The 23585-nt window shown below is 35.7% G+C and overlaps 1 protein-coding gene across 1 annotated transcript in view; it reads left to right on the top strand.

Annotated features, from left to right (window-relative positions):
• The window catches only part of LOC122805337 (solute carrier family 22 member 6-A-like), a gene marked incomplete at its 3' end in the record, with an annotated part of 180832 nt that overhangs the window by 135402 nt on the left and 21845 nt on the right, over positions 1-23585 (top strand). Inside the window, exons 7-8 of the mRNA XM_044075424.1 lie at positions 3897-4111; positions 20700-20808. Of these exons, the coding sequence (XP_043931359.1) occupies positions 3897-4111; positions 20700-20808 (324 nt within the window). The remainder of the gene's footprint in view (positions 1-3896; positions 4112-20699; positions 20809-23585) is intronic.

Below are 23585 nucleotides of genomic sequence, written 5' to 3'. Positions count from 1 at the left end.
AAACCCCTGCACCCACCTGGCCAACTATTATTATCCCACACTATAGCCAAACTGTGGAACGCTCTACCCACACCACTATGTAACATGCCTAACCATAACAACTTCAAATCCATACCTCTCTCCCATCTGTCCTCCAAATGGGAATGTCCTTCACATGCTCCCACTTAAAACACCTACACCACTAATCTCCAAACCTAAATCGACTTTCTTTGCCAAATTTACAAAATGTCATTTGTCTTTCTCTTAACATCTTTCCAAACACTTTTGCATGCTAGCCTCTGGCCTATCTTACACATTTCTCAAACTGACATCCTCCTAATTGCAAAACAGTCTATATGTTAGTGTAAAACTGTCAATCCTGTACAGACTAATATTGACATATGAAACTTACAGTATCTATTAGCATTGTGAAATTCTTCTGTATTCTGCCTTTTTGTAAGTTTACACATTTCTGTACTTTATATTTTGTAATGTTGAAAATTTCTCTACTTTATAAATTTATCTAATGTTGCAAATCTCTGTATTTTATAATATGTACCGGAGCTTTTCTCCTCGGGTCTCCACTGAAAATGGGCCACAAGCACAGCTGGACTAACCCAGTTAACAAACAATAATAAATAAATAAATAATATAGAATAAGTGGAGTCTCTGAAACTTTCAGTTTACAAAAACACCGATGTCCATTATCTTAAAGGTATGTGCTAAACAAGGTTCAAGCAAAAGATTAAAAAGGTCACAAAACAAAAAGCATGTATGATCCAACGAGACAAATTCTGCAAAAGAAACATCTGTGTAAAAGTACAACAAGCTCCAAATGAAGCAAAATACTGGTAACTGAAAATAAAAACAAAACGCCCCAAAACGGTTAGAGAAACTTCAATTTAATGACACAAACGAGAACAGTAAATCCCATAGACTAGACTAAGCGCTTTCACCATTAATATATGGCTTCTTCAGAGTTACTTGGGATACAAACAACTTGATTTAAATAGTATGATGTAAGCAAAGCTGACCAATCATCTACAGTAACACCACATTCAATTAGTTTTAAAAAAGCACATGGTTAATAAAGACAAATGCACCTAAAAGTTCTACAAAAAAAATCACACACAGCACTTGTACAAATTATATAACCATATAGGTTAAACATGTATATGTGTAATAAATATATTTTTTATATAACAAAGGAATTAAATGCAATTAATATATTGCTTTAAATAACATCTTGATTTTGTGGCAAGGTAATGAACTTGAAGCAACAAATTTGTTGATTTTTTGAACAACAGTACTCCGTTCCTTAAGTTTACTAGTTCATGGCACCTGGTTGAAACAAACTTTCAGGACATCCTAGCTGTAGACAAGTCCTACTTGTATTTGATCTCGTCAGTACAGCTTAAGAGGGATGGCTAACCATGCTCTGAAACACCTGGCTTATAAAAAGTTTGATTTCCTTTTCCTCATGTGTAAATACCAATAAGCTTCAAATAAAAAAGTAAAAGGGTCTCATATCAGATGTATATAAGACCCAACCAAATTTACAGAAGGAAGATGGATTTCAACTAAGTACTTATCTAAAGGGCAAATTTGTGCTGTAGAACTGGAATTATGTGAGTAAGCATTTGATTTTCTGAATTTGCATTTCTCTGACCTGTAACATTCTCTTAACGTGTTTCAAATGAAATTTTGCTGGCTTTATTCACCTTACTTACTTAGCAGACTCTCTATTTTTCTGTTAGTTTTCATGGAATTCTGTGGAACGCATTGAATTCAAGATGGGAACATTAGCACTAAGGCTTCATCATCTCATGTACAGGCAGGGGCAACATATTGAAATTTATACAATATATCTACAAGCAATGACTAGGACAGTCATACCCAAGGATTCATTCATTAAAAGGTCTACCACTCATGTTAAGGGCAATGGTAAAAAGGCCCTGATTTCATGATGCAGAGCTATTTTATTCATAAACACATTAGGTGCAATAAGAAAAAAAATATTATAAGATAATTTGCATGTCTGTGAATCACTGTTAACTACTGTGAGTGCAGATAAGTACATTCATACAGTAATTAACAATGACAACCACATTGTATTAGCACAGGCACCCTTCCCACCACAACCCCTCTCCCACATACAAGCACTTAGTAAAATACACATATGAACAGACATACTCAGTATCTGTCCCTGTTGTCTGAATGCACACATGGTCACCTTCTCCATTAGCCTGGTGATTCAGGGAGGATTACAGTCAGCCAATAATGCCAGACATTGAAGTTTCATGCTTCATATCCTTCAGTAAATGCATGCTAGGGCAAAATATGTTATTCTTGTCACTCTCTCCATTTATGCTATGGGATTGAGATGTATGTTTAATATTTCCTGTCCCTTTCTCTCATACATCATGAAATGCTGCAGGCACAGCATAATGCCTGAGATTCTCAATATATGCTTAAAAAATCCCTGCTGTGCTAATTTATCAGTTAGAGTACCAAGATAAGCAGGGGATTTGTGAGGCAAAGGTGAATGACTCAAATTCCTTTCCCCCTTTGTACTTTGATTTTTTTAATTATGTATCTTCAAATGCTATCTTTGGTGCCTAGTTGTGGCACATAGGACATAGGACTAATATCCTCAGTGGGAGGGTACAGGGTTTGAAACCTTTTTAGTGCCAGTTAAGATTTGCTACTTGTCTCTGGTGCCTAGTGTTTCTCCTTACCCTTTTTTTACGCATGCCTTTAAGGCATTTCATATAGACTATGCTCGGTGTCTTATATTCCCACTAACCCACGTACTGTTTATCTGCCACTCAGACACACTGAGCAAAGTAATCCCTGATGACTAGTGTTCCCCTGACTCTTTGTGCCATTAAGACAAATAGCTAAGGACTTGTCCCTAGTGATAAGTGGTTCCACCTGTCCATCAATTCTTGTTCTTTTGAACTGCTTTTCAGGTACACATTTAATGAGTTATCCCTGGTAGCTAGTGATTCCACATACCACCAATCCTGTTCTGTTGAACTGTTTCTCAGGTACACATTTAATGAGTTATCCCTGGTAGCTAGTGGTTCCACATACACTGATCCCATTCTGCTGAAGTGCAGTTCAGGCACAGTCACACACACACACACACACACACACACACACACACACACACACACACACACACACACACACACACACACACACACACACACACACACACACACACACACACAAAATACACCCCCTCCCCACCTCATTACACTCACAAGCATACTCATCCATTCACCCATATATATATATATATATATATATATATATATATATATATATATATATATATATATATATATATATATATATATATATATATACACACACTAATGCGAGGGACCAGAAGCAGATGTGCTAATCTACACAGTCAAGTGATTCCATGAATTGCTTAGCTTAGTAAATGCCATACTGGAGGCAGTTCCAGGGGAGAACACGTGGCTAATTAGCATATGCCTCTCCCGACATTGCCTCATTAGAAACTAGCATGGCCGTGGAAACAGCCCACAACTTTGTGGCATGTTTTCATACAAATGCATTATAGTTGGGCTCTCTGAAGTCAAAAAGGTTACCCTGAGGTAAAAACATCATGTATACCTTGAGGTAACCATTATGAATTTGACTCATAGAATATTTTTATAGAATGGATTTAAAATGTGCTTTTAATAATGATATTTACCAGTGAAACAGTAGCTGTAGAAATTTCCAAAAAATTAAAAAAAAACAGAATAAATTAGAAGTCTATTTTTGAAAAATACTCAGAGGTAGTATGCTTCTTGGATTACTGATTGAAGAAAATATACGATGCAAATGTTTATCGATAAAGTAGAAAATACATAGTAAAATGTTTCCATTTTTCATTCCAGGTTTGCAACTAGTTTCTCATATTATGGACTGGCTTTAGACCTACAGAAGTTTGGTATCAGCATTTACTTAGTTCAAGTGTTTTTTGCAGTCATCGATATCCCTGCGAAGATTATCTGTATGATTGTTATGAGTTTTGTTGGTCGACGCACTGCCCAGGCATGTGCCCTTACTGCAGCTGGACTTACCATAATAACAAATATCTTTGTGCCTCAAGGTAATTGTTGGCTTTACATACAAAATCCTGGTGCATATTCTATAAAGCTTATCCTGTTAAATTTGCCATAGCATGCTTTTAGTTTCTATTATTTTCAATTACATCTTTATCTAGTTGTAGAAAAGTTTTTATTTGTGTAATATAACACCCACAGATAGTTAAGCAGCACGTGCCTCTTTTATAATTTGTTGTGGTTTTACATGTACAGTACATGTATAAGTGCAGCATGTTGGTCTGTTATACAGGACATGTAGATAAGGTGCTTTTCTAGAAAGCTGCCACATCTGATAGCTGCTACAAAAACCCTTGAAGATGCAGCACCTGCCATTACATGTGTTTCCATTATTACTTTCCAGTTGGTCATACCTGCTTTCCGTTAGGCTGCTTGTAACAGATTTCACAGATTCTTTCCATTAAGTCATAGTAATGACCTTTTTTTACTTACATTTCCTTACTTATTGTTTCTATTTTTGTTCCATAACTTCTTTCCATAACATATTATGTATGTATGTATGTATATATATATATATATATATATATATATATATATATATATATATATATATATATATATATATGTGATTTTCCTTCAGATGGTCGTCTAACATGGATGTCAACATCCTGAAGTTAAACCATTCTATGTTGAAAATGAAAAGGTCAGCTTCCTAGTATGTGTACACTGAGTTTGCTTCTTGGTGCATGCAAATATTTCTTCAAAAATGCCATAGACAACATCCCCCATTTGGGTTTCTGTGCCCCCCACACCCCTGCTAATTATATATACTAACACCGAGATCACACAGTCCCCAGGGAAAGGGAATCTTCTCTTACCCAGGGATTGTCAGTTTCACACACCTTTCAACTATCTGTATAGTTGACCAAATGCGGTTGATTAAACAGATGTCAAACAAACTCCCTGTTGATGAAACCAATGGAACCGATACACACATATACCATTTATGCATAAGCACACCCATACAGCAAATGTTTTGAATATGGTTTGCTGCTTGACACGTATCACATTTCAGTCTTTTTGACCAGTTGTCCTCCCCTTCCCATACCACCTAATACGTGATGTATGAGAATACTAGATATCAAATATATACATACCCCTTGAAGAAGGCCAGACATTTCATACATAAGTTTTGCTGAGAAAAAAATTGTTATGCCATCATGTAAAAAACATAGGATTTGCAACAACTACCACCTACATCCCTACCATTCATTCAAAAAACAAAGAAAGCACACCACTGAAAATGCAAACCTGGGAGGGACACTGTAAGACAATCCAAGACAGGTACTAGCCAAGTCAAGATAAAAGTACTAATTTAATCAAATGGTTTCAATTCAAATGTGAACCTTCATCAGAATCCATTCATTCAGCTCTTGTCCACCCTTTAATCTTCACTTCCTCCTGTTTACTCCTTTCTCCATTTCTGTTCCTATTCTACTCCTCCATCTTGTACCCTCCCTTCAATCGATCATCACTGCATTTACCTAAATTCTTTCTCATGTAACATCATCTTGATAATGTAATCTCCATCTGTAATTTAAATTAATCATTTTCATCTATATCCATTCTCCACTTTCTGTACAGACCCCTCTCCCCCACGTCTGTGCTGTTTTCATAGTATACCCCTTGATACTACATATCTTCCATGATATCGAAATCTGTTTTTTTTTATGTCCCCCACTACTGTCTGCAATTTTACTGTCTTTTCATCTCTGTTGTCAAGCTTCACCTTTTGTCCCAAACAAATAAAGTTCCTATGCATCTGGCATATCTTTTATTTGTATTTTCCTGCAGATTTCCCTAGCCTGCTCCCAATGCCTTTTAACTTTAGCACACATCCAGTGCCTATGCATCTGGTCTGACAGTAAAACATGTTTCAGTTCAGATTCTAAAGGGACTTGGTAGTGTTTCAGAGGACCTATGACATGGAATTAACACAATGACAATCATTTTACTGTGACATTCCCCCTCAGAATGGTTTAGACATACTGTGGAGTTTGCAAGTGATATGGACAGTACTCCATCAGGAGTTCTACTCAGAATATATAGCTATATACCAATATAGGTAATGTGATTCACAAACATTCTTTGTTAATAAATTACATTACTTATTCCTGGCACAGTCCGACACATCTGAGCCCACCATGTAATTACCATATAGTCTAAAGCTTTTTGAAAGCACAACCTATTCATCTGCTGGCTATCTGACTACAGCACCTTCTGTCTATATCAACTGAAAGTACTTCAAGCATTACAGAGTAACTGCTGTCATGGCTGCAATACTATCGCTGAGGGGCAGCAGACTGCATAATGCCTGTCTTATAATTAGTAAACTATCACATTAATGTATGTTTTGGACTGCAACTAGGTTGTATGCCTAAGTATAATAATCAGAGTCTAAACACGACCACCACAGACACCGTGGAATGCTCCCCCTGTGTTTTTTCTACAGTACTGCAGGCATAGGATTATTCACCATGGAATGCATGTAGTTTCACAGATGACACACAGGTGGAGCTCTCAGTGGTACCATGAGACTCCCCATAGAGGATGGGTAATGAATGAAATGACATGCAATGCCAATTTATACTCATGCCAAAGTTTAGGGTGGAGAGGAATACATCTGTTATGGAGTAAGGTGCAACTTTAGCACTGCCTATGAAATGTCTGCAATTCATTATTTGCATACTCTGCAGGGAAGAATCACTATATCTAGATCTATATTTATCTATCCATCTGTAGTTGAAGTTGGTTCTGTGAAACATTTTTATGTCAAAGTGTGAATAATCAATTTTATTGGATATTCACGGCTGGTATTTGTGTAAGATTGAACAGTGGTAATGAGGGACTTTTCTTTTGATGTGATATAGTGGAGTTGGTTTATGTAAATAGCAGGGGGAATGGGGGTGCAAGGGGCACTCACACAAACATACTTTCTTATCATTCAGCTTTTAGAGTTTCATTGGTGATCCTGTTTGAGCATATTGATTATTTATATCTATCTATCTATCTACCTATCTATCTGTACACACATGCACACACACACACACACACACACACACACACACACACACACACACACACACACACACACACACACACACACACATACACACACACACACACATCTATCTATACATATAGATAGATATAGATACAGACACACACACACACACATCTATCTATACATATAGATAGATATAGATACAGACACACACACACACACACACACACACACACACACACACACACACACACACACACACACACACACACACACACACACACACATCTATCTATACATATAGATACAGACACACACACACACACATCTATCTATACATATAGATAGATATAGATACAGACACACACACACACACACACACACACATACACACACACACACACACACCTATCTATACATATAAATATATAGATACACACACACACACACACACACACACACACACACACACACACACACACACACACACACATATCTATCTATACATATAGATAGATAGATATAGATACAGACACACACACACACACACACACACACACACACACACACACACACACACACACACACACACACACACACACACACACCTGTCTATACATATAGATAGATATAGATACAGACACACACACACACACACACACACACACACACACACACACACACACACACACACACACACACACACACACATCTATCTATACATATAGATAGATATAGATAGACACACACACACACACACACACACACACACACACACACACACACACACACACACACACACACACACACACACACACACACACACACACACACCTATCTATACATATAGATAGATATAGATACAGGCACACACACACACATACACATCTATCTATACATGTAGATAGATATAGATACACACACACACACACACACACACACACACACACACACACACACACACACACACACACACACACACACACACACACACACACACACACACACATCTATCTATACATATAGATAGATATAGATACAGACACACACACACCCATCTATCGATACATATAGATACACACACACATACACACATCTATCTATACATATAGATATATATATATAGATACATACACACACATACACACACACACACACACACACACACACACACACACACACACACACACACACGCGCGCGCGCGCGAACGCGTGCACATGATTATATCATCAAATATTGAATGCTTCAAAGAGTAAATGAACAAATGAAAAACATTGATCATTGTAGAGTGAATCTAAAATGATCAAATAACACAAAAACAAAAATAAGGCATGCCCTATGCAACCCCCCCACACCTCCTGCTAATAATATATGCTAACTACAAGAATCCACAGCAGTGGGATAAGGACAAATTCCCAGATCTCACTGCAATACAGTCTTACACAGAAAACAGTCAGCAAGCTGGAAAATATGGAAGTAGAGCATTCACTTTTCTGAATGTTCACTCTTTAAAGTTCAGTCAAATAGCATTCACTCTCCACTGTCTGTCTCTGTATGTATGTATATATAAAGCAAACTGACTGTATATTGACAGAATCAGTCACACAAGAAGTTATTTCCACACTGAATTTACAATTACAATCGATGGTGTCAGTTTTTATATATATATATATATATATATATGTGCACTCACACAGACATACAAACACACGTATATAAATATATGTACCAACTCCACACCCATTGTTACACTACAGAAATCAGCGCATGGCTCAACCAAATATCGCAAAAAAATATGAGGCCAGCATGTGGTATTTAGCAATGTTGGTTTAATATAACAATATGCAGACTATAGTTTCACCCAAATGGCATTATTAATGCATCTAAAGATTACCACTAAAAAACTCATTTTAAATATATTTACAAAGAATCACATGGTCCATGTGCTTCAGTAAAAGCACATGACTCAAGACAAAGAAAAATATAAAAGTTACAAAAATAATAAAAACATGTTTTTAAACAGTTCAATCAGTAAATGAAATTATGTATTTAAATTTAAAATAAATATATGAAAACATTTGCTCAACTTTTCTAGACGGACTGCCAGCTTAACTTACTGTCCTTCCAACAAAAGAGTGATTGCTAAGCTGATTTGTTGTATTTCAAAATCTTGTCCATAATAATGAATATCAATCAACAGTGATCCTCATTCCAAAAAGTTAAACACAACTGTGTGTTTGCCAAAACTCAGAAAAGATAACTGCTGTAAAGCAATTTATGTATAGGCAGTACTGCTACCTATTTGAGCTCCATATAAATTGCACATTTAATTAGGTTCTGCTGATAACCAATAACCAGAACCACTTCTGCCAGTTATATTTATCTAATATTCAATGTGGGTATCCAGTTATTAACAAAACATGTTGTGCAAAATTAATTATATATGTGCATTTAGCTAAGGAAAAGAGATAGCAGTAAAATTCACAATCCACTGCTGCACTTATTTTTTATCCAGTAGCAAATGTCTCCAAATAACTGTTAAATCAGTGGCCATTGCATTATAAATTCCAATAGAAATGATGGCGCCAGCATGAATTAAAAGTTGCTGGTAACATGCACTTCCATTATTCCTATAACTGATGGAAGAAAAAAAAACAGAAAAATGCTATGGTGGTCCACTAATAGAAAACACAAAAGTGCTGGAACAGATGTGATGTAATATATATTATTGGACAACACAGGTTTTGTAATTACTCATGTCTTTTGAGCTGGCAGGAGCCATTCATCATGAGTTATTAAGTTACTGATAATAGATACAGTGCTTATATAGCTACTTATGCCCAGAAAGGGAAGTATGTAATATATTTTCAATTGGCTAAAACATTTTCTTTTTCAGACAATTGGAAATAAATTATGTAGTTCATGTACCTGAGACTTCTTTCTTTGGCCAATTAGAAATAAATGATGCACTTCAGGTACCCGAGACCTCACAACTGCTGCATTTGTGAGTTTGGATGCCATGTTTTTTTCCTTGGCTAAATGAATATGTATAGTTATTATTATATATATTTATTTCATAGCTGCTATTCCTTGGTAATGGGAAATGAATGTATACTATAACAGTACACCTAGACAATGCACATATAGTTATCAGTATCAATATTTAATTGTTTAGCAAGCTGCAAAAAATCAGTGGTTTCTTTAATGTTTGCCAGTACCCTAGACAGCAGAGGTTTCAAATACCCCTGCAAATATTGTGATGTGGGCTCAGGCAGTGACCCACACCCTGATTCTACTGGTCTGTCTGGAGCTGGTTTATTCATTTTTGTACTCTAGGTAATAAATAAAAATGTTGTCTGATGGGATCACCCACCATCGATTGTAATTGTAAATTCAGTGTGGAAATAACTTCTTGTGTGACTGATTCTGTCAATAAACAGTCAGTTTGCTTTTTAAAATGCCCATTTGGGTTAAAGGATAACTTACTGATATATAGAATATTAGACAGCTGAAATTCACCTTCCTTGTCATAGGCAGAACTATTTGACACTACCACTTCTCCTCTCTTACTAGCTTGTGAGATGATAATATTAATATTGCACCTGAGGAAAGCCAAAGTTGGTGCTTTTTCTTGGTAATACTCTTCTTTGTCTTACTGAACAAAAATTGTTGATTCACATATATATCATGTTTTTATCTAATAACCTCACAGTTAGATAGTATGAGATTAAAGGAAGATTTCTTTTTAATTTTGAAGACAAGGACTTAGACTTAAGACTTAGCTGTACTACCTTCATGCACTTCCTGGGTCTTTGGACAAACCAATATTTTAAATTAGACTGGCCAGGATTAGTGATGGCAGTAGTTCAGGCAGTTGAGGATTGCTGGCGATTTTGGCCCTTCCCTGCAGGCCATTTGAGAGGATTGTTGTTGATTCTCCCCCCCACACACACACACACACACACACTGGCCATTTGAGTTGTTAGTTCAGAAAGTACAGTGAAGGGGATAGAGCTGTAGATTGTGTGGGTGGTCTTCAGATGGCTGCAGTTCTAACTGCCCTAATTGCTGCCTGGATGATGGCACCCTTGGATGGCTGTTGCTCCTATGCTAGGAATATGTAGCAAAAATGGACTTGAGAGATTCGGAAGTGTTTGTTTTTTACTATTGTTTTCTGCTGCTATACCTTTACTGCTGTACATTTTGAAGACTGTTACCTTGCCTGTTTGTGAGCTGCTGCTGTGAATTCTGGAAACTGTAAAATTGTGATACTGCCTTCACTGGGTGCTATCAAATTCAAGTGTGCTACTGCATTAAAATTTTCTGAAAGGTATCTACAGTTTTTTTTTTCATGGTGAGCAGCAAAAATGGACTTGAATTTGTCTGGGGGAAGCTTTATGGTTACCATTCATGGAGACAAAAAGAACTCCCTTATTTCTTAATAAAAAGCTTATATTTCCTACTTTTGTACCTTTGAAAGATTCTCTAAAAGAACATCAGGTAGAGATTATTTATTTATTTTTTTTGTATGATCTTCAGCTTGCAAGCTTTTAAGAAAATATTCTACTATCTTCTGTGGGACTGTGGATCAATGTGATAGTGTACTAGACTTGCTCTGTATTTCTCTTTCCTGGCTATGTCGCATTATACTTCTCTATATCTGTTGTTTTTAACACTTCCAATGGCTCTTGCCACTTAGCCAATGTGTTGTTCTAATCAGAGTAGGGCACTAATATTACTGTAGGAAATCAAGTAAGTCAGGCATTCTTATTGTAAACTTGTTACATCTACTGGGCGATCTGCCTGTTCTGTTTTACTAATGGAATAGACAGCTTTAGTCTCTCCTGGAAAGTAAGATAGTGCCCTAACAAACTTTTAAATAGTGTCTTCCCTTTTTCCTCAGGTGTCTTTAGCAATATCAGTCAGTCACTCTGGGATGTCTGACAAACAAATGTTCAAACTGAAATATGTATGGGAATGTTTCTTATCGCAAAGAACAAATAAGGCAGCAATTGGTCCCAATTTTTACCGTTCTCATCAACAGCTTTCTTTAGCACGGATTTCAACATTTTACTGAACCCCTCTCTACCAATCCATCAGTCTGAATATAGTACTCTGATATATTTTACTTCTTGGCTTTAACACTATGGCATATCTGATGCAATAACATTGACATAAAGAGAGTGCCTTGGTCATGAAGTATTTCTTTAGCGAGAATAATGATTTTAGGTCTCATCAATATATAAAAAATAGATCATAAATATATTTGTAAATACTAAAAAGCATTAATGCAGCAATAAATGAAAAAAAGAAAAATGAATTGTGTGCCGTTTAATTCAGACGTGTGAGTTAAAGGTCATGCTTTCATTTCACATTTGTTTTTCTTGTTTATTTATTTGTTTATTTACATTTGTTTACCTGGAAATTCGGACTGGGCACAGGTCGTTTATCAGCGGATGCCCAGGGAGAAAAGCTCCACATCATGTACATGATAAATAGAGATACAAAGTTGCAGCAATAGTAAACAACATTACACGTTCTTGGCTTTAAAACAATAACAAGATATTGATTATCAACAGTATATACAGTACATGTTGCAAGTTAAGATAGTTTCTTGTTTATAATATTAGTAACAAAGTTGTCAGACAAGATTTTAAAGTATGTAAAGACAAGTAGCTAATTCTGACTGTGGTTAGTAGTGGCGGTAGTATAGTTGGGTTAAGAGTCTAGGTGGGGGGGAAGGTAAGGGTGGGGGTGTTAGTCTTGATTAGAACAAGGACAAAGCCAGTGCAAATTTAAGTGGAATTTGAGCACAGTCTTGAAAAGGCTGCTGGAAGGTAGAGCAGTTATAGACGGTGGAAGATTGTTCCAAAGTTTAGATATGGTACATGAAAATATGGCTTCTCCTGCTGAGTTTTTGGGTTTGATAACAGTAAGTTGATTTTTTGTTGCTTGATCTTAGGGGACTAGTGGAGTGATAGGGCTGGAAAAGCGTTTGAAGGGAAGGAATGTTAAGAGTGTGGTTAATAAGTTTATGAGCGAGGGTGAGTTGATTAAAGTGAAGGAGTTGTGGGAGTTCTTATCAGTTTAGTTATTTAAGGGAGATACAGTGATGGCTGCAGTGGCAAATTTAGCAATTTTGTTGTAACAAGCATCCAGCTTGTGTAGGTCTGTCTGTCTAAGGTTGTAAGTATTGGGGATGCATAGAGTAGGGTGGAGATTAGCTGGGAATTGGCTATGGAGATTCTAGCCACCTTAGTTAGGAATTGGCGGCTTCAATATAATGCACCAAGTTTCTTGTGAACTTTTTTATTGTGAGAAATATGTAGGTGTCAAATCTAAGTTTGTTGTCTATTTTCACACTGAGTAATTTTGTGTCTTCTGATGGAGAGATGATGCTATTGTCTCTGGCGAGAATGTTGAAGTGGGGGTTGTTTTGGGTGGCTTTGGAAGGTTGGAACAGGAGAAGTTTTGTCTTACTTGGGTTGAATAGGAGCTGAGCATTGGATAGCCAGCTTTCTACAGAAGAGAATGATTCCTGTGTGATTTGTTGTAGTTCTGGTAGAGTGGGTGTAGATCAGATGAGAGTAGAATCATCTGCGTACTGTATAAGAGATGCTTGTTTGGTGGCAGTATGTAGGTTATTAGTGAAAAGTGAGAATAGCAGGGGGCCAAGGATAGAGCCTTGGGGAACTCCGAGAGTAACTGGGAGGCGAGGTGATAGGTTATAGTCCCAGATTACTGATTGCTGGTGTCCATGTAGATAGCTGTAAAACCAGTTGCAAGCTGATTGTGAGAAGGAGAGGTTGGGGAGAGTAGAGAGTAGTAGCTCATGAGATACCATGTCAAAGGCCTTTCAGAGATATAGAAATATGGCAGTAGAGAAGAGGCCATTGTTTTTGTGATGAAGTATAGTGTTGGTGAATGCATATACATACATACATATATATATATATATATATATATATGTAATATATATATATATATGTAATATATATATATATATATATATATATATATATATATAATATATATATATATCCATACATTTTATTGATAAATTCTTACATTACATTTATTTCTGGCTATGAGTTTCAGAGACTGATCCTATTGGATACATAAAGTATATTTCAAGTTTAGATTCTGTGTAACACCAATTGAATTTGTCATAACAGCATGTTATTTACTTAATTGGTTAATGATATGGTTTACTTGGTAGACTGTACATATACTCATTGACTATTTAGGTGGTTTTCCCAGTGTGATGCTTCAGCTACTAAGAAGTCTTTGTAACATAAAAACAAAAGTGCTAAATTAATTTAAAGTTTCTTGTTTTTCTTTTTCTTTTGTATTTTTATTGTTTTACTTTTATATTATTTAGTCATCATCCTGGACATTGTCAATACAAACAGTATGAAACAACTAGTTAGAGTACACACTGAGGGGAACAGCATCTTGGATCTTGTCCTTACTAATATGGGACATACCATCCCTTCCATATTGTTTTTACTTATTAGGAATGACCATAATGCAATTTCCTTCAAAATAAAATTAAAACCGGAGATCTGTTCCACTCAAGTTACATTTAGAAATTTCTCTAAGACAACTTACCTACTCTTGAGTGATTTATTGCCAAACTTCAAATCCTTACCAAACCCAGTTAATTCCACTGACTACATGGAAATGTACGCCACCAAACTATACCGGCATGTAAACAGCCACATAGATGCATCTCTACCATTAGGAATAAGTACAGGGCAAACCCCACAAACAAAACCTACATAGTGGAACCCTTATATCAACAAGCTTTACATAAATGGAAGTAAATTTTGACCAAAAGTAAGGACAGTAATTTCCAGAAGATAGGCCTCATCACTGTATTACAATAAACAAACAGCTTAGGAGCTTAATAATATCCACCAAAGCCAAGTCTGAGGCAAAAAAAGCTACCCTAGCCAAAGACGATCACAAGGCCTTTTATAATTATATTTATAATCTCCAAAGCACAATGCAGCAATACACTGAGCTTATTATGAACATTGTTAACTACAATGAGGCTGAAGATACTGTGAAACTACTGGCTAATTAATTTAGCTCTAACGTTTTGCCTCTCTCCCTTCAGTCTATCTCTCAAAATATACCTGAAACTGGCTTGCCTCCAGCTATCACACAAAACCAAGTCCTAAAAGTTCTAGCAAAAAATAAAAATACTTTTTTGATGGGTCTTGACAATATCCCTGGATACAGTTTAAGTAGCATGATGCAAGATTTATCCCACACCCCAACAATACTGGTCAACCTCAGCCTCCATACAGGTTTTGCACCAAGTGAAGGGACAACAACTACAGTCATTCCCCTGTGTAAGGGAAGACCATTTACAGACCCCCATGTTTAACCAGCCTCTTATACAAAGCCATAGAAAGACCTAACATGGAACTTATCAATAAGGACATAAGGAACCTACAAACACTCAACCTGTCTCATTTTGGATTCATCAGGGAAAGGCCATACTTACTTAACCTGGTGGACTATTTTGAAAAGGTCACCAAAGCAAAGGATGAAGGTAAAATGGTACACACCAAATACTTCAACCTGGCTGAAGCCTTAGATACAAATCCCCACTCAGATATAGTAGAAAAGCTAAATAAACTGGAAATAAACTCCTATGTCACCCACAGGATTGCAAACTGTCTCACAGATATGATGCAGGAAATCAAAATAAGGAAAGTTACTTCCATAAAAAGACTAGATAGCAGTGGAGTCCTCCAGGGTTCTGTGCTGGGACCTCTACTGTATAGCATGCACTTCTCTGAAGTAAAAGCCAATATGAAAGGGCTCTGGCTGACTTAATTTGGAGATGACTGCAAGCTAGAAGCAGTCATTGAATCCTCATATGACTTAGCCATCCTGCACTAAGGTTTGTCCCAAATAAATAACTGATGCCAAAATAATGAATTGAAACTAAATGTCAAAAATGTATTATTGTATCTTTTGGAAAGTTATCTACCCTAGTGAACTACCACATTGACAATACACCCCTAAGACCCAATTGTTCAGGATTTGGGAAATGATGTGGGAAATTACCTAACTTTTGACCAGCATGTGTCCACTGTTGTAATGACATTCTTCCATATAACCACAAAAAAGCACCAGCGTTGCGAGTCCTCAGTAAGATTTAATAAATTGTAATAGGATAAAATGTTGTTAAGCGCTTTCATCAACAAGTATGACTTCTTCAGAACGTTCTTCCATATACACAGCTTATAAGCAAAGGGATTGTGTCTAGGTCTAGGGATGTAATTTCCCCCTTTACTCAGTCCTCATGAAGCCACTCATTGAATATAATGTATCTTCTGGCACTTATTTGTCCAGACACCTACAACAACCAGGCCTAAACAATATGTCCAACATGTACCAACTCAAAGCCCTGGCACTGTACTTGTTATGCAACAGACTGCTAGAGGTAACATGGGTCTGGCATGCAAGGCAGTCTCCAGCCCATTACTGATGGATTTACTGCACACCAGCAAGTCAAATGCCATCAGAAATACTCAGTTTATGGAGCTAATCATCCTCTGCAACATCAAAAGAATGTTTGGAGGGATTGGTATATCTTGCAGAGCTCCTCTCTGTCCATATTCAGACTCAACTTTCTTATGTTATCAATTATAAAGGCATGCAGTGATATGTCATCCATTACTGCTGTGTTGTCATTATTACATGTTTCTTAAGGGTCTATATTAAATCAGTGAAGACTCACTTCAACGAACAGCATTTCAACGGAAATGCCATTCATCGAATTCTGCTCTTGTGGGGGGCTGCACCCCCCCTCACTAATTATATATACCATCTCCAAGATCGCCCTACAGTGAGGAAAGGGCAAATTTTCTGATCTTTACTGTACCGCGATCTCAGTATGAACAGTTTGACGAATGGCATGTTCAATGTAAGTGCACCAAAAATGCCATTCACTGAACTGAATTTTCAATGAACTAATAAGGACCCATTTCTTAATATTTCACAAATATCAAAAATATGTCTTCAGTATCTGTTACTAATTTATTAATTTCAGGACTTTTGGGTGCAAGTTATTTGATTAATTCTTGTTATCATATTATTTTTCGTTGCCAATCTGAATAAACCTTTAGGAATGCTAGAGTATGAATATAATTTTACTTTTACTAATTCAACAAATTTATAGTTAAAAATGTGTTATTTTTATTTAGTACTTTAGCCATTCCATTAATACATTTTCCCTTTTTGAATGTTTTAATTTTGTTGCAGTCACGATCTTCTGTATTTTAATTCTCTGCCCCATTCCTGTAATTTTTTGTTATTTAGGATTTTAATGAATTCAGTGCTACATTAATGCAAATCTCACTGGTGTCGTTAAAAGAGAAGACTGTTTCTTCATATAACTAATATTTAAAGTATTTTAGTTTAGTGAAATATGTAGGGATTTTATAGTTATTTTTATAATTAATAGTGGGTTAAAAAGTGCATTATGATCTGACATTGGACACAAAATCCTGCTTAAGAACACAGTTTTGAATCAAACCTCATTTGAGACATAAAACTGGTTAAAATGCATTTGGTTCCAAAAACATGGGAGTAATGAGTTAAAAAACAAAGAACTGCAGCATTTAAATATATTTAAATATTTTTAATTAGAAAAACTCACTGAGTTTTTTTAAAGCATTTTCAGAAGCTGCGGTCCTACATTCCTCATATGTAATACTGTTTGACTTGTATTAAACATAATAGGCATCACCCCTAAAATAATTATTTTTCTTGAAATCATTTACTAAAATATCAGAGTATTATTTGGGGGGATTTAATTCCAAGTCCTGGTATACAATGTATATTTGCTGAAGTAAATAATTTATTTTGATAGTTAATAATGTTTATAGTAAACATTTCTTTTATGTTGTAAGTTGCGTATACTATTGTAAGCAAAATAATACCTCCATAAAATTGTTACTCCCTTTTTTTTCTTTAAAGGAGGATTTTTCTTAAGCCATCTCCTACTTAAGCACTACATATGTGATCCAATTACAACATGAAACATTTATACAGCAGTTCACATAGTTATAATATCAAAAACAAGTTATGCTTAACAGAATGAACTGAAGGCTGGCATGCAAGCATGTACAAGCATATATATATATATCTATATATCTATATATATATATATATATATATATATATATATATATATATATATATATATATATATCTATATATATATATATATATATGTGTGTGTGTGTGTGTGTGTGTACATATATATATGTATATAAGAAATCGATTGGTCGTTCTGTCATACTCTGCCCTTTCCCTGACTGTAGTGTGATCTCGGAGTTAGAATATTTAGTTAGGGTGTGTGCGGGGGGCTCCACTTAAATACATTAGTTTTTATGTTGTGTTGTTTGTTGGCCTTCTGATTTCTTTCCCTTGGAAAGAAATTGGTGTTTTGGCTGTTCAGCAAAGTCAGCGTTCGATATTTTCGTGTCGAATAAATGTGCTTCGACATTTTGAAATGTCGATATTCTGATATAGACCCATCATTTCCCAAACAAATCTTTTTACTAGACTATGAAGGCAGAGCCAGCTATTGCATCCATGCTGTCTCAGCAGCTCCATAACAAGAAGTAGAAGGACAAGGATGCACTGAACTCATCTTAAATGCAGTTCTTTTAATGTGTTATTAAACAGACACCTTAGTTTTCTATTTTAAAGCAATTACTTACCATTAGAACAGGATAGCTTGATATAGGCACTTAGCTACTACTATCCTACAGAAAAAAAAAGTAATCTTGTACTATAGCTTAATAATATTTTAATAATATTTTAGTTCAGTGAATTTCTAAAGTCATTTAAATGGCTAGCTTATTAGTGAGTCATTCATTTGGTGAAGCTTAACAGTCAATTTGGTTGAAGTCAAGTCTGAGTCATAAATAATGCTACCGGTACATTTTGATATATTATATGGGTGGGCAGAATCGTAACGCAGGTATGAGATATGAATCATAGTTTGCCCATTTTTTTAAGAACATAGGATATAACTCATAATTGCCACTTTTCCGGCTTTAGTCAATTCTGTTTCTAGCCCTAAAATGTATGTTGTGTTTAATGTAAACTGTGTGTGCTACAGAATCACACTGCACTCAGCCTACTGCTAGTGCTAACTTAGCATGTGTAAATCCTGTGTACATGGCACTGTAGTGTAAATAACAGTGTATACATGGCACAGTTGTGTAAGTTACAGTGTGTACATGGCAGTGTAGTGTAAGTAACAGTGTGTACATGGCACTGTAGTGTAAGTAACAGTGTGTACATGGCACAGTAGTGTAAGTTACAGTGTGTACATGGCACTGTAGTGTAAGTAACAGTGACATTTATAACTGTAACTGATTAATCCCCAAAAAGATTTACATAAAGCCTTGAATAGGGGGCTCTGACCCTACTATGGAAGTTTTTACATTGCATAGCATGTACAAAACCTTCTTAGAGAATGAAGGTAAAGAAATGGTGGCCATAGTTTGAGAAATGTTCCTCCCATGCTGCTTTCAACTATAGTCTCCCACAGATACTGCTAGGGTCTCTTCTTTTCAAACTATTTCATCCAGGTACCTATGCACCTCTTACAGCCAAACTCCATAATAAAACCACCCCCTACAACCTCTGCAATGTCTCCCAATTAACATCCTCACCGCAGACACCCCAAACCAAACTGCACTGTACCAACCATTCCTTTTCCATTCTTGCAGCTGAACTCTGGCAATCTTCCCTCCCACCTAAAAGAAGTCTCCTCTTTCCCCACTTTCAGTGAACATCTCAAAACAATACCGCAATCAGAAATCGGAATGCAAGTGCTTTTTCGTTAGCTGCATCACCTACCTCTCTCCTCACCTACATCAAGTCTACTTTCACCCTCTGTTTGCACCTGCTTTTTCCCTCTTATATTAATTAGTCAAATTAATTCACATTTGTTAATAATAATTACATATTGTTTCAATTGCTTGTGAGATTGTTGACCTTCTGTGGCTGCTCTGTGTTTGTGAATTTGTTCGATTTTATTTTTTTATTAATTTCCTCACCTGGGCTGTGCCTGCAAATGGTGTGTTGTGATCAGTATACTACCCCGGTAAACAAACACACTAAATAAATTTAGCAAACAGAAATGTTTTGTCCTGCAAGTCTGTTCTGCCATTGTTTATAAATATAATGAATTATAAGCTCTGTGGTAGATCGTTGAAGTATGTCTAGCCAATAAGCTTCATTCTACAGTCCTGGGTTTGATTCCCACAATCTTCATTTGTCTACAGTATGACCCTGAGTAAGTCACTATAACAGAGTGCTTGTGAGCCTCCAACAAAAATGGACCTTGGCACAGTTGGACAACCAATTTAACAGTAACTAAGTAACTAATAAGCTAGTTACCTAACTAAGTAACTAACCAACTAAACAATCAAAAGATCTGTAGCACTGTGATTTGAGAAAATAAGTAAATCATTTAATGAAGTCAGACTAGATTTTTAAAACTGTAACCCTGTTTTTTTTTACTTAGAAATGAGGATTTTACGCACATCCTTGGCAGTGATGGGAAAAGGTTTCCTAGCATCATCGTTCACTTGCTTATATCTCTACACAAGTGAGCTTTACCCGACTGTTATCAGGTATAGAACACTACATCCTCCATCACATTCTCATTTTTCTGATAACTATGATATGCCAATTTCTTCTATTAGAAAAATTCTAGATGATCAGTTTTTGTCATTTTTTACTAAGGACTACATTTAAATACATATATATATATATATATATATATATATATATATATATATATATATATATATATATATGTATGTATAGACACACACACACGCACACACACACACATTTCCTCAACCTGAGATATGAAATCTCAGATTTCTTATCTGTACATTGCACTGATGTGTGATACAAATCCCTCCATTTCTGGGATGCATGCGCAAAGCCCCCATTGCAAAAATAAATGAATAAATAAATAAATAATAAAAAAAATGTAATGATTATTGCAATTTCATTATTTATATGTTTTGCTAAATATTGTTCATTCATGATTGTAGCTATATGTCACTCATATAATAATTGCATTTCTGCCATGAAGCCACCTGTCTAACTGTCTGTCTATGTATTTATGTATGGGTGTGCGTGTGTAAACCACATCTTCTCCCTTGTTATTAGTGGCAGGTGCTTTGATGCTGTTTTATTACAGTTATTAACCCCAGACCTCTTATATGTGTGTATGAGGGCAGATCAGGTAACAGTGTTCAAACTTACAAGAGTACGATTCAGAGACAGGGCATGCTATTGGGCCTGTTCTAAATAAATTTAGGCAACATTCCAAGTTTCAGTTTAGAAACAAGTGCAGGTTAGGGCCGCAGAATTGAAATGTTAGCAAAAATGCATACTACAAAATAATAAAATAGAAAATAATAGGCACTATTGAAACACGCGCACAAGCAATCTTAGTTGATTATAATGAAAAGTATCACAAACATTATTTATATATAATCAGGCTATTTGGAAGAAGGGAGCGGTTACAGAGGGTGGTTCTGTTAAGAGCAATAAAAGCATTAAAATCATTGCTTTAACCAAGTCCCCTTCCCCCTTAACACCATAGTGTAATCAGAGACTGTGCTGCCTTAGAACGGAAACTAAAAAGCTAGAGACAGATCAAAATATATAATATAAGAATAGCTAATTATTAGTTTAACTTAGCCTAAAGTAGGTTAGCCTTAATCAGCTGTACTGATATATTTTAATTTGTAATACAAAAACAGTCAAAAAACAATTTAAAATTCGAATTTTAATTTATTTTAAATACTAAAACACACAGTAAGCTCTTTCATTCTTTAAGTAGAACTTCATCAGACCTAACCACATGAAGCCACAGACACATTTAAATACTAAAATACTTAATCACATGATCACACAGAAAAAATACTAATGGATTAACCTTTTTCTTTTCAGCATAACTTTGTAATCTCCCTATCATGCATTCCTGGAAAATTACACACATCTTACTTAACCTGCCAGCAGTAGTCTTTCCAGTCCAGTAACACAGTTTCAGTTTACCACCCTCTGTAACCACTCCCTTGCTCCAAATAACCTGATTATATATAAATAATGAATGTTTTTGATACTTCTTATTATAATCAACTAGGATTGCTTGTTCATGTGTTTCAGTAAACAATATTTCATTTTTTAATGCAGCTGTGGACTACCTACTATTTTGTATTTTATTATTTTGTACTATGTATTTTACAGTTCAATTTTTATTAGTGAACTAGCTGCATAACATAATTCAAGGAGTGAACTTCACACTCTCTACACTGCAAAGTTTCTTCTTGGTTTGTTTTTGACCCAGTATAGGTTGCATACTGGGTTTTCTGAGACTTCCAGGGATACCACGGATTTTTCTTTTTGAACTCATGCAAATCAGATACATAATATGTATACAAATGCTCATGCAGTTCTATGGCAGCCATATTGCATTCCAAGGCTGTATACAGAAACTGCATTACTACGCAGTTACAAGATATGCAATAAAAGAAGTGAGTCTGGTACAAATTTCAGAGTCATCTTCTTGTATGGCAGCAGATTAATACTGACCAGTGAATACTTCAGTCAATTCAACAAGGTTATTTCATATAATACAAACCTCAAAGGTGGCTTGTTTTATAATCATCTCATCATTAAATGCAATAAGGGCCACAAATTATATGGGAAGGTTTCTTGAAAAATAAGAGTATCATTATATTAAATAGTTTTAGACTTCAATTTCAGACTGTTATAAATTTTTAAACAGGATGACCCACCAAGACCAGTGGTTGACTTAGCAAACCTGAGCACTTTTGTAAATATAAAATCTATCAATATGGTAATTGCAAAGAACACTTCCTTTTCTAGAAGTTTTATATGATAAATCTGGGTTGCAACTCTGATCAAATGTGCACAGTATGATTTGGTGGTGCTTTGTCATCTAGAAGTCACATCACAAGGTTCTGTTTTGGGTTTTCATGGCAAAGAAATATATGCCAAAAAGAAGAAACCAGATGCCAAAGGTCTATCATAGGCCATGTTTGCTGATGAATATAAGATGACTGGTATTATTGACCCCACCCCCCCGGATACTCATATTCTCCAGGAAGGGTTTGCTACAATCCACTTGGTGTATTGACAATGGCCTTACGCTTAATGCCAAACAATGTAATGCAATGTACTGTAATGTAGCTCCCTTGGGGAAGCAAACTTATTCTACCACATAAATTGGACACCAGTTATGACTGACACAGTCATTAGATATCTAGGTACCTTTTTTAGCAATGAATTACTATTTGATCATTTCATATGAGTTATAGTTAGGACATCCATTCACACTGTCCATTTAAATAACAGAGATACTGTA

This window comes from Protopterus annectens, chromosome 6.part1, assembly GCF_019279795.1.
Source record: "Protopterus annectens isolate FY-2018-M chromosome 6.part1, PAN1.0, whole genome shotgun sequence".
In the NCBI taxonomy this organism is placed as follows: Eukaryota; Metazoa; Chordata; order Ceratodontiformes; family Protopteridae; genus Protopterus; species Protopterus annectens.
The sequence above is the reverse complement of the archived record's forward strand: the minus strand, read 5'-3'. Positions and strand labels throughout refer to the sequence as shown.